General features: G+C 35.8%; 3 protein-coding genes across 3 annotated transcripts in view; all 3 read left to right on the top strand.

Annotated features, from left to right (window-relative positions):
- Positions 1 to 5,091, top strand: part of LOC128212932 (ATP-binding cassette sub-family D member 3-like) — a 55,043-nt gene extending 49,952 nt beyond the window's left edge. The window contains exons 22-26 of the mRNA XM_052918337.1: positions 525 to 602; positions 2,454 to 2,519; positions 2,909 to 3,118; positions 3,448 to 3,609; positions 3,995 to 5,091. Of these exons, the coding sequence (XP_052774297.1) occupies positions 525 to 602; positions 2,454 to 2,519; positions 2,909 to 3,118; positions 3,448 to 3,609; positions 3,995 to 4,072 (594 nt within the window). The 3' untranslated portion in view covers positions 4,073 to 5,091. The remainder of the gene's footprint in view (positions 1 to 524; positions 603 to 2,453; positions 2,520 to 2,908; positions 3,119 to 3,447; positions 3,610 to 3,994) is intronic.
- A 2,009-nt stretch (positions 5,092 to 7,100) lies between these two features.
- Positions 7,101 to 7,931, top strand: LOC128215073 (prostatic spermine-binding protein-like). Its single transcript, XM_052921799.1, has 2 exons — positions 7,101 to 7,386; positions 7,852 to 7,931. Exons 1-2 carry the CDS (start codon positions 7,101 to 7,103, stop codon positions 7,929 to 7,931), a joined length of 366 nt encoding a protein of 121 aa, XP_052777759.1.
- Positions 7,512 to 12,958, top strand: LOC128214357 (uncharacterized). Its single transcript, XM_052920778.1, has 4 exons — positions 7,512 to 7,733; positions 10,633 to 10,838; positions 11,134 to 11,322; positions 11,730 to 12,958. Exons 2-4 carry the CDS (start codon positions 10,685 to 10,687, stop codon positions 12,770 to 12,772), a joined length of 1,386 nt encoding a protein of 461 aa, XP_052776738.1. The 5' UTR covers positions 7,512 to 7,733; positions 10,633 to 10,684; the 3' UTR covers positions 12,773 to 12,958.
- The last annotated feature ends 226 nt before the right edge of the window (positions 12,959 to 13,184 follow it).

The raw sequence follows: 13,184 nt of genomic DNA, 5'->3' as shown, positions 1-13,184 counted from the left end.
ACCTAACTTCAAGTACAACAATAAACGCATTATGGTTACCAGTACCATAAGTCTTTAAAGAAAGATAAATACAAATGTACTTTACATTTTAGACTGAATGTAAACTTGAGCAATGCCAACAGACTTGAAATAATGTTTTTTTGCTTAAGCTTAAGCACATTTATTTCAGTAAATTCACATATGAACAACAAGTATTATAATGCATAAGGGATAGGAAAAAGAGTTAAGCAAATTTATGTAAATTCCTCTCCCTGAGGTAAAATGTTAAAGTAACAGTTGTCATGGCAAAATTGTGTATGGTAAAAGAAAAAAATGCTATAGCCTTATCTGAAATATAGAACAAAAATGATCAGAAGCAAGTAAAGAAAAATGGAGAAGAAATTAATATAACAATAAAATGGTTTGGGAACTAAGGAAACATGTAATTGTAATAATTGTAATAATTCAAGTATCAAAAAACTGTATAAAGACGGAACTAATGTGTATTTATAGTTTTAAACTTATTTTTAGCTTTAACATTTCAGGTGAAGTCTGGCGTGAATGTGCTGGTGTGTGGACCAAATGGCTCAGGAAAGAGCTCACTTTTCAGAATACTTGGAGAGGTATGATAACTGTGCCTTAAAATATTATTGATTACAAAATTAATGGTAAAATCATTGTACCTTTTCATGCTAGTCTGATTTAACAACAACAACAAAAGCTACTGCCTTCACCACCCACAGTAAAATAAGACAACTAAAAGTAACCCATTTTTAGCTCGACTATTCAAGAATAAGGAGAGGTATACTACTCACCCAAGCGTCTGCGTCGGTGTCACCCCTTGGTTAAGATTTTGCGTGCAAGTTAATATCTCAGCAACTACTTGAGGTATGGCATTGAGACTTTATACAATGATACTCAACCATCCAACCTACTTAATTAACCAATTAGATAACTCTAGTTTGCATTTAATGCAAAAAATAGGCCTTTATTATTTGACTTAGAATTCTGGTTAAGTTTTTTCGTGCAAGTACACATAGATTAATATCTCAGCAACTGGTTGAGGTATTGCATTGAGACTTGATACAATAGTACTCAACCATCCAACCTACTTAATTAACCAAGTTAGATAAATCTAGTTTGCATTTCATGCAAATAATTGCCCTTTATTATTTGACTTAGAAATTCTGGTTAAGGTTTTGCGTGCAAGCACACATTGGTTAATATCTTAGCAACTACTTGAGGTATTGCATTGAGACTTTATACAATGGTACTCAACCATCCAACCTACTAAATTAATCAAGTTAGATAACTCTAGTTTGCATTTAATGCAAAATAATTGCCCTTTATTATTCTACTTTCTGGTTAAGGTTTTGCATGTAACCACATTTAAGTCAATATCTCAGCAAATATATCATGTATTGCATTGAAACTTTACATATGTATTCCCAACTATATAACCTACTAAATTAAGGAAGTAAGGTTACACTTTTTTGAATATAATGCAAATTATAGGCCTTTATTATTTGACTTAAAATTCTGGCTAAGGTTTTGCATGTAAGCACACATAGGTTAATATCTCAGCAACTACTTGATGTATTGCATTGAGACTTTATAAAATGGTACTCAACCATCCAATCTACTTAAATAACCAAGTAAGGTAATTAAGGTAGTTTGCATTAAATTAAAAAAAATGGCCCCTTTTTTATTCAACATAGAAATTCTGGTTAAGGTTTTGCATGCAACCACTTTTAAGTCAATACCTCAGCGAATACATCATGTATGCATTGAAACTTTACACACAGGCTCCCAACCATCAAGTAAGATAACTCTATCTTTCATATCATATAATTTTTGCCCCTTTATTATGCGACTTAGAAATTCTGGTTAAGGTCTTGCATGTAAGCGCACATAGGATAATATCTCAGCAACTACTTGATGTATTGCATTGAGACTTTATACAATGGTATTCAACCACCAAACCTAATTGAATAACCAAGTTAGATAACTGTTTTTTTTTTGCAAATAATGGCCCTTTATTATTACACTTAAAAATTCTGGTTAAAATTTTGCATGTAACCACATTTATGTTCATATATCAGCACATCATGTATTGCATTGAAATCTAATCTAACAGTGATCCATGTATGTTTCGCCAAAACTTTTCAATCCTTACACTGAAAAGCGGCGGAATAGTCGAGCATGCTGTCTCTCTGACAGCTCTTGTTGAAAAGTGACATGTATGGGCAGGCCTACAGTGCCTACATGGAAGTCTGCCAATGATATGACACGCCTTGATCGGCTTGTTGCTCCGTTCACTTTGAACTATGAACAGCTTGTAAAAAGTTCCTTAGCACTTTCTGAAAAATCATTGAATAAATGTTAATTCTTATCAACTAATGTTATATTATTGACTTAAAATCAAAGTTTCAAATTCATGAATGTACCTCATACATGTGTGATGTGTTTTACAGTTATGGCCCCTGTTTGGTGGAACTCTTACGAAGCCTGAGAAAGGAAACCTATTCTATGTACCCCAGGTATATGAACACTTAATAATCAAAGGAAATTAAATGAGCACATGAAGTGTTGAAAATAAAGAGCCTAAACGTTTGGAAATGTTACCTGGCTTTTGAGTACTTTCTGACAAAAAGATTTCATATTAACATCCATGGACCATAGTTGACATGAATTTAGAATAGAACTATGTCTGCCCCTAATAATAAACAGGTTTGTTGAACAAAACAATCCAACATTATATTGAATCCAATTCCATTGAAATGTGTTTTCCCCAGGCCTCTTACATTTTTATCAATGTTTTAACATTAATGGATGTTTAAATCAGTTACCTCTCTGAATCAATCAAATTAATCTCAATAACCAGAACTAAAATTAAAACACCAATTACACATATAACTTCTCTGTCCAGCGCCCATATATGACGGTGGGCACCCTACGAGACCAGGTGATATACCCGGACAGCCCGGATGACCAGGCACGACGGGGCACGAAGGATGCGGATCTGGAGGAGATCCTCCGCAAGGTGCAGCTGGCATACATTCTAGAGCGTGAGAAGGGCTGGGAGTCTGTGCAGGACTGGATGGACGTCCTCAGTGGAGGCGAGAAACAGAGAATTGCGGTATGCTGATTCTGCCAGATTCAAATTAGATTGAAGTCATATGAACATACTTGTAATTTTTAATGTTATTCAAAGGCTCTGTAGGAGATTTTGTAAAAGTCCAGGCATATGGCCAAATGTTTGGTGTATTTAAACATTAGGAGTGGTTTTCACACTACTTATTCTCCATATTATATGCATTTTGAGTCAGCTTATATTTATAAGAAGACAATATTTTTATTAATTTAAGTAATGATCAGCGATTGTTCAATAGAAATAATGAAGTATGAATGCCAGTCTTCAGTTGCTGTATTCAGCTTTTAGAATTCAACTTTGTTAAATTGTTGCAGATGGCGAGACTGTTTTACCACAAGCCCCAGTTTGCAATTCTGGATGAGTGTACGAGCGCGGTGAGTATGGATGTGGAGGGTTATATCTACCAGCACAGTAAGGAACTCGGCATCACCCTCTTCACCGTCTCCCACAGGAAGTCGCTATGGAAACACCATAAGGTATGAATTCTATGTTTTTCTCAGAAAAAATTGTTTCATGTATATAATTCAAATGTTTTCAGACTTTTATGAAAATATTTGTTCTTAATTTTTGGATTTAATTTTATATAAAGTTTGTTTGTATTTTAATATTGCTTTAATACAGAATTTAAAGATTTAAAGAAAAAGGTTTACCATTATTATTACATTTATATCTGCAAGTGCATGTTCATGTTTATTTCTGGTTAGTGGTATGTTCCACAATTTCAAGGACTAATATGTCTGAAATATTGTTGTTCCTCCTTTGTGCTGTCTGACAATGATGTGGTCTAGAATGGTTCATCAAATCAACCTCTTTCTGATGTAGGTTTTGTTGGTAAAACTTTTCTCTATTTTGTTTTTTCAGTATTACCTGATGTTGGATGGCCGAGGAAACTATGAGTTTAAACCAATCACAGAAGAAACGTCCGAGTTTGGATCTTAACAAAAACTGTGTGTAGTACTGAACAAAAAATAATTACATTGAATGTATACGGACATTTTCCGTGCAAAGATTTCTTTTTATCGATTAATTTGGAGAATCAACACACCTTTAAAACAACACATTTTCTTGTGGATGAAAATTGTTGTAAACACTGTTTCATAAAATAATTTACCAATAAATTTGAAACATGATGTATTTGATTTCACTTAGTTATAAAGTTTACTTAGTTGAAGAAATTCTTGAGTCAGGACTGAGAAAGCTTGAATAATGTACATGTATGGAAATCATTGATGTCATATGTTGTTTTCACGCATTGAATCATTACAAACTACCGGGTATGTCAATACATGTTTAATTGCAGGGACTTCCTGTGAACTGTTGGCATTAGATAGCTGTCGTCTGTACTAGTTCTGTTAGCATAATGTCTATGGTTGTACTTTCTGCTATTTATTTTTATACTTGATTTTGTATTTGATCATGTGTTTATGTATGTGTCGTAGGCATTTTAGTGTATATATTCACTCCCACAGTTTTATAAATACTATTACTTATTAAAACTCTTGTTTTTCAAACCAAGGTGATACATAGTAAAAAAGTTTTCATGATTGGGTAATACATGTTTGAGGATTTATTACATGTAGATATTTATCATTGTACTGTTATGGTCTTCTTGATTGTACTAGCATTGTTCTTTCTTTATATGATATTGGATATACATACAATAGAAGAAACTCCGAAAAAAAAGTAAAGTGCATTCAAATGTACTTCAATATAAAGTTTTAAAGATGAATTAAACAGTTGTTCTGTTTTGATTCGACAGTGTTGGTGATTTTTAACAATAACTCTGATATATTGATTTGTGGGGACTGTTTTTGTCAGTACAGGTGTACCTGTTTGTGGGACGTTGTTATAAAGCATTTGTCCAACTGATCATGACGATCCAGTGAAAATGTACATTATTATTTGATATTATTGTAAACTTCTTAACATAAATCCGCAAAATAAAACATTCGAACTCATACTTGCGTTTGTTTTATGAAGCTGTGTTGGAACGCACTATGACGTTAACAACCCAGCTTTGGAGTTGAACTATGGTATCGCTACACTAGGATAACACTATATGTACACTGCTGACGCCATTTAAGGAATGAATTGCGGGGTTGATGTCATTATCGGGGTATGAACGCAATTGGGTTGGTCAATGTGTGTGGAGTCCGAAGGACTGCACACGTACTTTGACCAACCCAATTGCGTTCATATCCCCGATAATGACATCAACCCCGCAATTCATTCCTTATATTTACACTTATAGTTCATTATTTCATTCAAGAATTGTTAAAAAATGTCTTCATTTCATTTAAGAAAACCTTTAAGTAATCCGTTCTTACCCATTCTGTAAATTGAACGACCCGACTATAACCGGAAACATTTTATAGGTCCGTGACAATACAACCAATAACAAGATCAAACGCTTTCATGTATATTGTTATGCAATGAATTACGATCCGAACATATCCGAAGATGTTGCGTTCATCGATTGATGAACGCAACTGACGAAAGGCAATTCATTTAAGGAATGGAAGTTGAGGTGTACATTTTCATGTTATGAAATTGCTACAGTTTTTTCACAATTCGTTTCCTACTAAATTACTATTCATGAGCACCACAACCTATTCATTGGCACCACAACATTCAGAAAATCGAGCGTAGTGCAGCAAGTATAACAAATAAAGTTCTAAAATTTGTAACGCGGCAACCTTTTGTCAATAAACACACATGTAAAGAAAATGCTTAAACCTAAGGTACGAGAACAATTCTCACGAAAATCAAGATTTTTACGTTGTCAACACTAACGTCTAGCAAGTTATGCAAGTTCTAGACGATCAGATATTAAATTTTATTCAGAACTTTTACGCTTAGAACAACTCATGGCCATTCCTATGTGGAACTACATTCTCCATTTTTTTAAAATTTACTCGTATAAACCTCTAAAAATGAAAAATAAAGAAAACATACTCACTGTTTACATCCATATTCCACTCATTGGCACTATAGCGGAAGACGCGTTGGAGCATTTTCAACACATAACAAAATGGCTTTCCACCCAGATATGTATTTCGGGAAATGTTATTATACACATGCTATTGACATTTATGTTTTATTTTACGATATTTCGTAAAAACACTTTTATGGCATTAATAAATGCCCTATTTTCATTCATAGCTTGTGTTACGTTTTCCCTTCATCCATACGAGTTCGACCCGGCCTGTCACTTAGTACCTTGACGTTGAGCAATACATAAAATGTTATGGCTCCAATGATTACCCGCCGTGTATAATGGTTGCAACGAAATAATCTTTTAAATTTCACATTTAACATTTTGGTATTTTTCTCGCTCAAAAGTCCTTTTCACGATTTGGCTAAATACTGTCTCGAAGGCCTTCAAATTTGTCCGCACATACACATACATGGATTAAAAAAGGATTTTTATATTTATGTACATGACATAGTACGAACCATGTTGCCCTTCCCAACATTTTTACAACTTTCTAAAGTGTGTTCCTAAGTTAATATTTTAATGCTTAGGCAACTTAAATAAATTGCTATATTTTCATCCCCGCCAACCCCCTCTTCTTTTCCGCCGCCCCTTAAATTTTATTGACTAAAATCAAAATGATGTCCTAGGGTCTGTATTTGCGTATCGGTCCGGTGCTGTCCGTGAACGGCGTTTATTCATACCCACTTTGTCGATGTAAAGCGTTTATCATGTAAAAAGTAGAACTGTTACGATCATGTTCGTGGTTCCTCTAAGAAACGTACATGCATATGGCCCCTAATGCAACAAGAAAGGTTATGAACACAAATTCAACGTGAAATAGTCATCTATGGAGAATAAAATGTGATGATAAAGATGATGATGATAATGAGGATGATGAAGATGAGGATGAGGATAATGAGGATGATCTTGGTGATGGTAGTAGGTACGACGACGACACGGAGGATGACGTTGGCGATGGTGGTGGTAACGATGACGACGATGAGGATGATCTTGGTGGTCATGGGTAGTAGGTACGACGACGACACGGAAGATGACGTTGACGATGGTGGTGGTAACGACGAAGACGATGAGGATGGTGTTGGTGATGGTAGTAGGTACGACGACGATGAAAATGATGTTGGTGATGGTGGTGGTAACGACGATGATGATGAGGATGATCTTGGTGATGGTAGTAGACACGACGATGAGGAGAACGACGATGTTGACGATGGTGGTGGTAACGACGACGACGATGATCTTGGTGATGGTAGTATAGGTACGGTGACGATGAGAATGATGGTGGTGGTAACGATGTCGACGATGATGATGATCTTATACTGCCTTTACATGTCGCAGTGAAAATATACCTCCACTCTGTGTGTTCCGTTTCGGCAATCAGTCGTACCACTGCTACACTCATCTGTTGGATAAAATGTGTTCAACCGAAGTGGCTGTTTTGAATGGTTACGTGAACACACAATTTATATAAATATGGGAAACTCGATGTATACACACGTGTGCTGTTTAATCAGTCAGTTGTACTTTTATGAAAAGGAGATATATTTCAGTTATCATGTGATCACAAGTTCGGACCTATAGTTCTGACAATAGATGGAGTTTAAGGTAACACTCATAGTGTTTATAGTTACATGTATAATTATGCTTTATGTGTATCATATTTCATGGTTTCGGTTTAACGTAGTTGTTCTGCTGTCCGTTTATTACTTTCATCTTGTACCAGGTAGTCTAAACAAATGGGTTTGGAATACAAATATTGAAATGAAGGCAGACACTGGTTTTAAGGTGTTCACTAACAGTTAGTCAGAAGTAAATTTCCTTTCACTGCAAGGTCATTATCCGTCTTCATATATCAATTAAAAAAGATAAATGTCAGAAACGAAATAAAGCTGTGCAAACTCTATACCAAAATAAATGCTCCATATACATTTGATAATTAATATATTCTTTGTAATTAAAGCTTTAAAAATCTGATATGAAGAATTAGACGAATATCAAGCAGACATTTCTTAACTTTACCAAGTACATGTATATTGTAAAATGTTTCATTTTCGCACATGTATATACCCAAACTGGGTTATCGGCATAATCTAGGCGGCTTAAATACACGGACTGTTTTATAGATAACTAAACTAAGAATCAATATCTAAACGTTTAAATATTGACAACAAAGAGGTATTACAACGCGATATTATGGAGACTAAAGTGTTCAAAACAGTACCAGGTACGCAGTTTAACGTTACACTCTTATTCAAACTCAAAACATACATGTACAACATAGATAACTTTTGAGTGATAAGCCTTTAACTACTTACTGAATAATGCGTTTATTATTGATAACACGAGTGTTACCGTGTATTTCATAGCTGAAAATGCAAAAAAAATATTGCTTGGTGAGTGCTTTAAGATTTACAGTGATCTCCAATCGTCTCATAAGATAGAAATACCGTGTTTTCTGCACCTCTCTTTCAAATTTAACTCGGCATACTTCATAGGAACCATTGTTTTCGACATTTATTCATTCTTTTTAGCGTATTAAAACAATTGTGGTACATGTAAATCTTATTTGGGAGTAAGAGTGCATCTTTAAACTTGTTTAACACACTTGTCATATCCTGGCCAGTCATCGTGTTCACCTGAGAGAAATTCCTTATCACATTTCTCAAATACCTGACGCTGATGGTTTAGCTGATAATGCACATAATGCAGCATTATGTGCATTATCAGCTAAACGCGATCACTGCCTCCCCAATGCGCTTCTACCGCGTCCATCGGCGAATGATATATGCAAATAAACATGCATTTCATCATGATTGATGTGCAACAGCAGATAGGACTACTGCGTGCCTATATGCACGTCCGGCAGATCCAGGATGTTATTTTAATGTATTCTACTCATGATGCCTAAGTACGTTTGATTAACATACTCGGTTGACTACCGGGCTTTAGGTCAAGGTCGATGACAGTTCAAGGTCAAGGTACAAACATAACACAAAATTTGAGAGTGCTTGTATAACTTTCTTAAAGTTGATCCTAATGAAAAGTTATTTGTACCTAATACAGAATGACATAATTGTAAATTAAACATTCCTGAATATCAGCTTACTTTTTATGGAATTATTAAACTACAGGTGTTATGGTCAGAGTAAGGATTAGGTTTAGGTCATATAAAAAATGGCCACCAAATCCAATGTGGCCACCACATACCATTGGATGCTAATGGGGTTTCACGCATCCAGTGTATTTATAAAAGCACGTTTTGCCTTCTTAAAACTGAGTTTAACGAATGAAAATTATTTAAGAATTGTTTTGTACGGAAGTAGTTACACATTAGGTTAGAAAAACACTGGATGAAATTGAAAAAGTTATTTTTCCGGCTGGACGAGATCACATGAAAATACTGTATATTGAACTACATTTAAAATAGCCACGTTTGCAAAGTTGCACCTGGGGTATTTTGGGACGCGTGTATAAGGTAATTGCGAACATAAAATATTTGTAATAACAAGTTTGTATAAAAAAAACATTAGACATATTGATGAAGCTAATATTACGGCGGTTTGATGTCACTGTTGAATAATGAAGAAATATGTGTCATTCATAAATGAAGAAATGTCATTATCTAATAAAAATACATTAACTGCATGCATCCACGTTTGTCTAATTCTTAAAAGAATAAGAATGTGTTGTTCCAAAGTAAAGGCTGACATAGGAGTGCCATAGCTTTTAATTAAATGCCGCGATTTGAAAGTATGGCTTACACTTTTGATGGTGTTCGAGTCTCAAAGACCAACTAGCTAAACTTGAAAACAACATAGTTAAATCAGACATACATATTGTATTCCAAACATGTCAATCCTTCTTGTATTTTATAAAATAATACTTTCCCTTATTTTGTTTTATTTGTTAATTTTCTACTGTAAAACCTTATCAAATTCAAAATATCCCCTGGGACAAATTCATTATTGCTTAAGCCGTTTATATGACAAGAAATACCCACAGGAGTAAATTACTTCATTTCCAGATTTGAATACACTGATAAACGGACCTATCGACTTTATATGTACACATTTATGTAAGGTATAATATATGCATATATTTGCACCTGAAGTAAATTAGCTCCGGAGGGTTAATCTCGTCATAAAAACGTAACCATTTACTTTTACTAGACCCAGTTTAGTATTTCAAGCCCTTGGAGACAACACTTTCGCGACCGCTTTGGTATTTTTTTTTAAATTTATAGGATTTCTTTGTAAGATTGTAATAAAAAGTAAATTCAACTTAAATAAGGTATTTACCAAGTTCATAATTATAACAATTTTATTTATTTATGAAAGTTCCTCTTTATACATTTGTAATATAAATTGTGATGGCGGCCATCTTGGATTTTGGCTTCCATCTTGGATGAAATATGAAAGTCTTAGTGGGGCCCTGAGATTTTTTTATCCCTATTATCAATCAAAATTTCATAATTTTAAACCAATGTGCACAATTTGATATCCAGGTAACACCAAAATGACGAAGCGTTGACAGACATATGCCAATGATAGAAAGAGATGGGGTTGACACTAGGCCTTCAATATTCCCACGTAACGGAGGGTGACGTCACCAGGTGCGTGCCCAAGACGCGCTTCCGGCCGCTCCCTGCCACCCACAGAAAGTCATCGGGGACGCTCATCTTCGAAACGATGGCTTACCCAATGGACTGCTGTAAGATTATTCGTTTCCCGTCCATAATTTTCTGTATGAAAACATGTAGTATGAATATAATAGTGCCGATAGTTCAATTATTTCATTTAACGAACAAAAAAGAAACCACCGTTTTCTATCTGTACTAAGATAACCTCGCGTTTGAACCAATAGGTATATATATGTCATTGTCAAATAATTTTTTAGGTCGATAACAGACGGGGTTTGGAGTTAAAATTTAACCAAACGCGTTATCAGTATGCACAAAGTTATTTTTGAAACCCATTATAAGTAACGCAGAATTGTAATATTGCAGGGCGGAACCGAAAAACGAGCCCAGAGTCTGTGTATTGGTGGTGTGATGGCCAGTTTGTACCGAACGATGACTGTTCGCTGTTCATTGCCGGGGGAGCGTTCAATCCCCGAACCACACATGCCTGGATCAGTATCCTCCATGCAAGGGCGGGTCGAGTGATCAAACTGGACATGAGTGGCGATATAATAGGTACACAGAAAAGGCCCATAGTTGTTGAATTGTTGCAAATGTTTTAACACACTAACATTATCATTATATTATTGCTCGTTCTACTCGTCAATTCATGCTATGCATCGCCAATTATATCTTTATGTAATACTGTAAACCTGTTATTGTTAAAGCATATCTGCTTTATGGCAGTTTTTCAACTGTTATTTAGTCGCATTACCCGGAAGATGCAGCGATATTGGCAAAAGTTGAGCTTTGCGCATTTATATAATGTTAAATGTTTGTTGTTTTACTATACTGTATATTATTACTCAATCAGAACGGATGACTAGGTTGAGAACGTGGATGGTCACGTTCTCTTTGCCCCTCAAATACAAAATTCACAATCGAATTAATTAAACAGCAACTGTGCTTTTATTTGCTGGCAGGTGGGGAACATCTTACAGACACATCCATGGCTAACTTCCCCAAACTCCAGATGCACCCATCAGGACACTATTTCTCCTATATCGGGCCCGAGTCTGTCATGATTGAGACCACAGATCATGAACCGGTCTACTCCAGGTGCAAGGACCTCAGAATGTGCAATCACAAATTCTGCGCCTTCTCGCCCAACGGGAAATACATAGCCATTATTCAAACTCACTCCAGACATATCGAGTTAGTATTATCGCGGCTCGATAAAGGCTCAACTGCCTACGACACCGGTGTGACACTGTCTGCGCTGCTCAAGGATTTCCGTAGCCAGGCCTATAATGAACATATCGAATGCAAATGGTCCCCGGACAGTGAATACATACTTATATGCTCCAACATAGATTTTATGTTTGTGTTAAACAAGCAATTGGAATTAGTTGTCAACATAACCAGAGATATACTTCCAGACGACGCATTTCCCAGCTGGGCTGGAAGTTTTGATTACGACCCGCGGTATCTGCACGATATGGCGGCTGTAGGGTGCAAAAATAGGTGTGTGTACTTCGTGAACATTGGACTGAAAGAAGTTATTCGAAAATCAGCCACTCTAGGGCAAGACAGCATAGACTGCTTGACTTACCATCCCCAGGGTTTGGCGATAGCTGTGGCTTGTAGGGATTTTAACATATTCATTCTTGATAGCGAAAATGCTGAACTCGTTTTCCAGATTGATATGAAATTCACGTTACAAGAATTGACACATAAATTCGCCAGTTTCCCGAGTGTGATGCGGGTGGAGTACAACACGGTGGGGGAACAACTGGCAGTGTCCACGAGTGACGGCAGAGTGCGGATGTGGCAACTTCCGGTACAGATAAGCCTGTTTGACCAGTGCAAGTGGACCATACTGGCACACGTCCCAGCTGCCTCCGTGGAGAAACTTCCGCTGCCCAGGCAGATTGTCCTGAAACTGCTCAACTTCCCGACCCTGTCTGGATCCGGAAAGACAGACTACAGTGATATAAACTCTATCGAGTGCACTGTGAACTCGTAAAAGGCGCACTTTATTTGTGATAATTAGATTAGAATGTTGTCCTATTTGTTGCGTTTTTAAACAACACAAATTGAAACTTTTAGTATTTTGTTCTGCCGCCGTTGAAGCATGGTAGAAACAAGTCCGAAATATGTTTACTTTTTTGTGTTATGTCTAAATAATATATACAGCTCAATAAAACTTATCAATGAACAAAGTTTCATAAAGAAAACATTCTAAAATTGACCAAGATAATGTTACAATTTTTTCCGTACGAACGTATGTTAACTACATACCATAAGGTTTCATGAATGGCGTTACCTTTGGTATAACAGAAACTAAAGAGTATAAAAGATAAATAGGGTCTTACTGCACGGGTGCCAAACAGTGTTTCCAGCTCTTTTAGGAGCTGTATATAAAAAAGAGCCAATGA

The sequence above is a fragment of the Mya arenaria genome, chromosome 13 (assembly GCF_026914265.1).
Source record: "Mya arenaria isolate MELC-2E11 chromosome 13, ASM2691426v1".
Classification (NCBI taxonomy): domain Eukaryota; kingdom Metazoa; phylum Mollusca; class Bivalvia; order Myida; family Myidae; genus Mya; species Mya arenaria.
The sequence above is the reverse complement of the archived record's forward strand: the minus strand, read 5'-3'. Positions and strand labels throughout refer to the sequence as shown.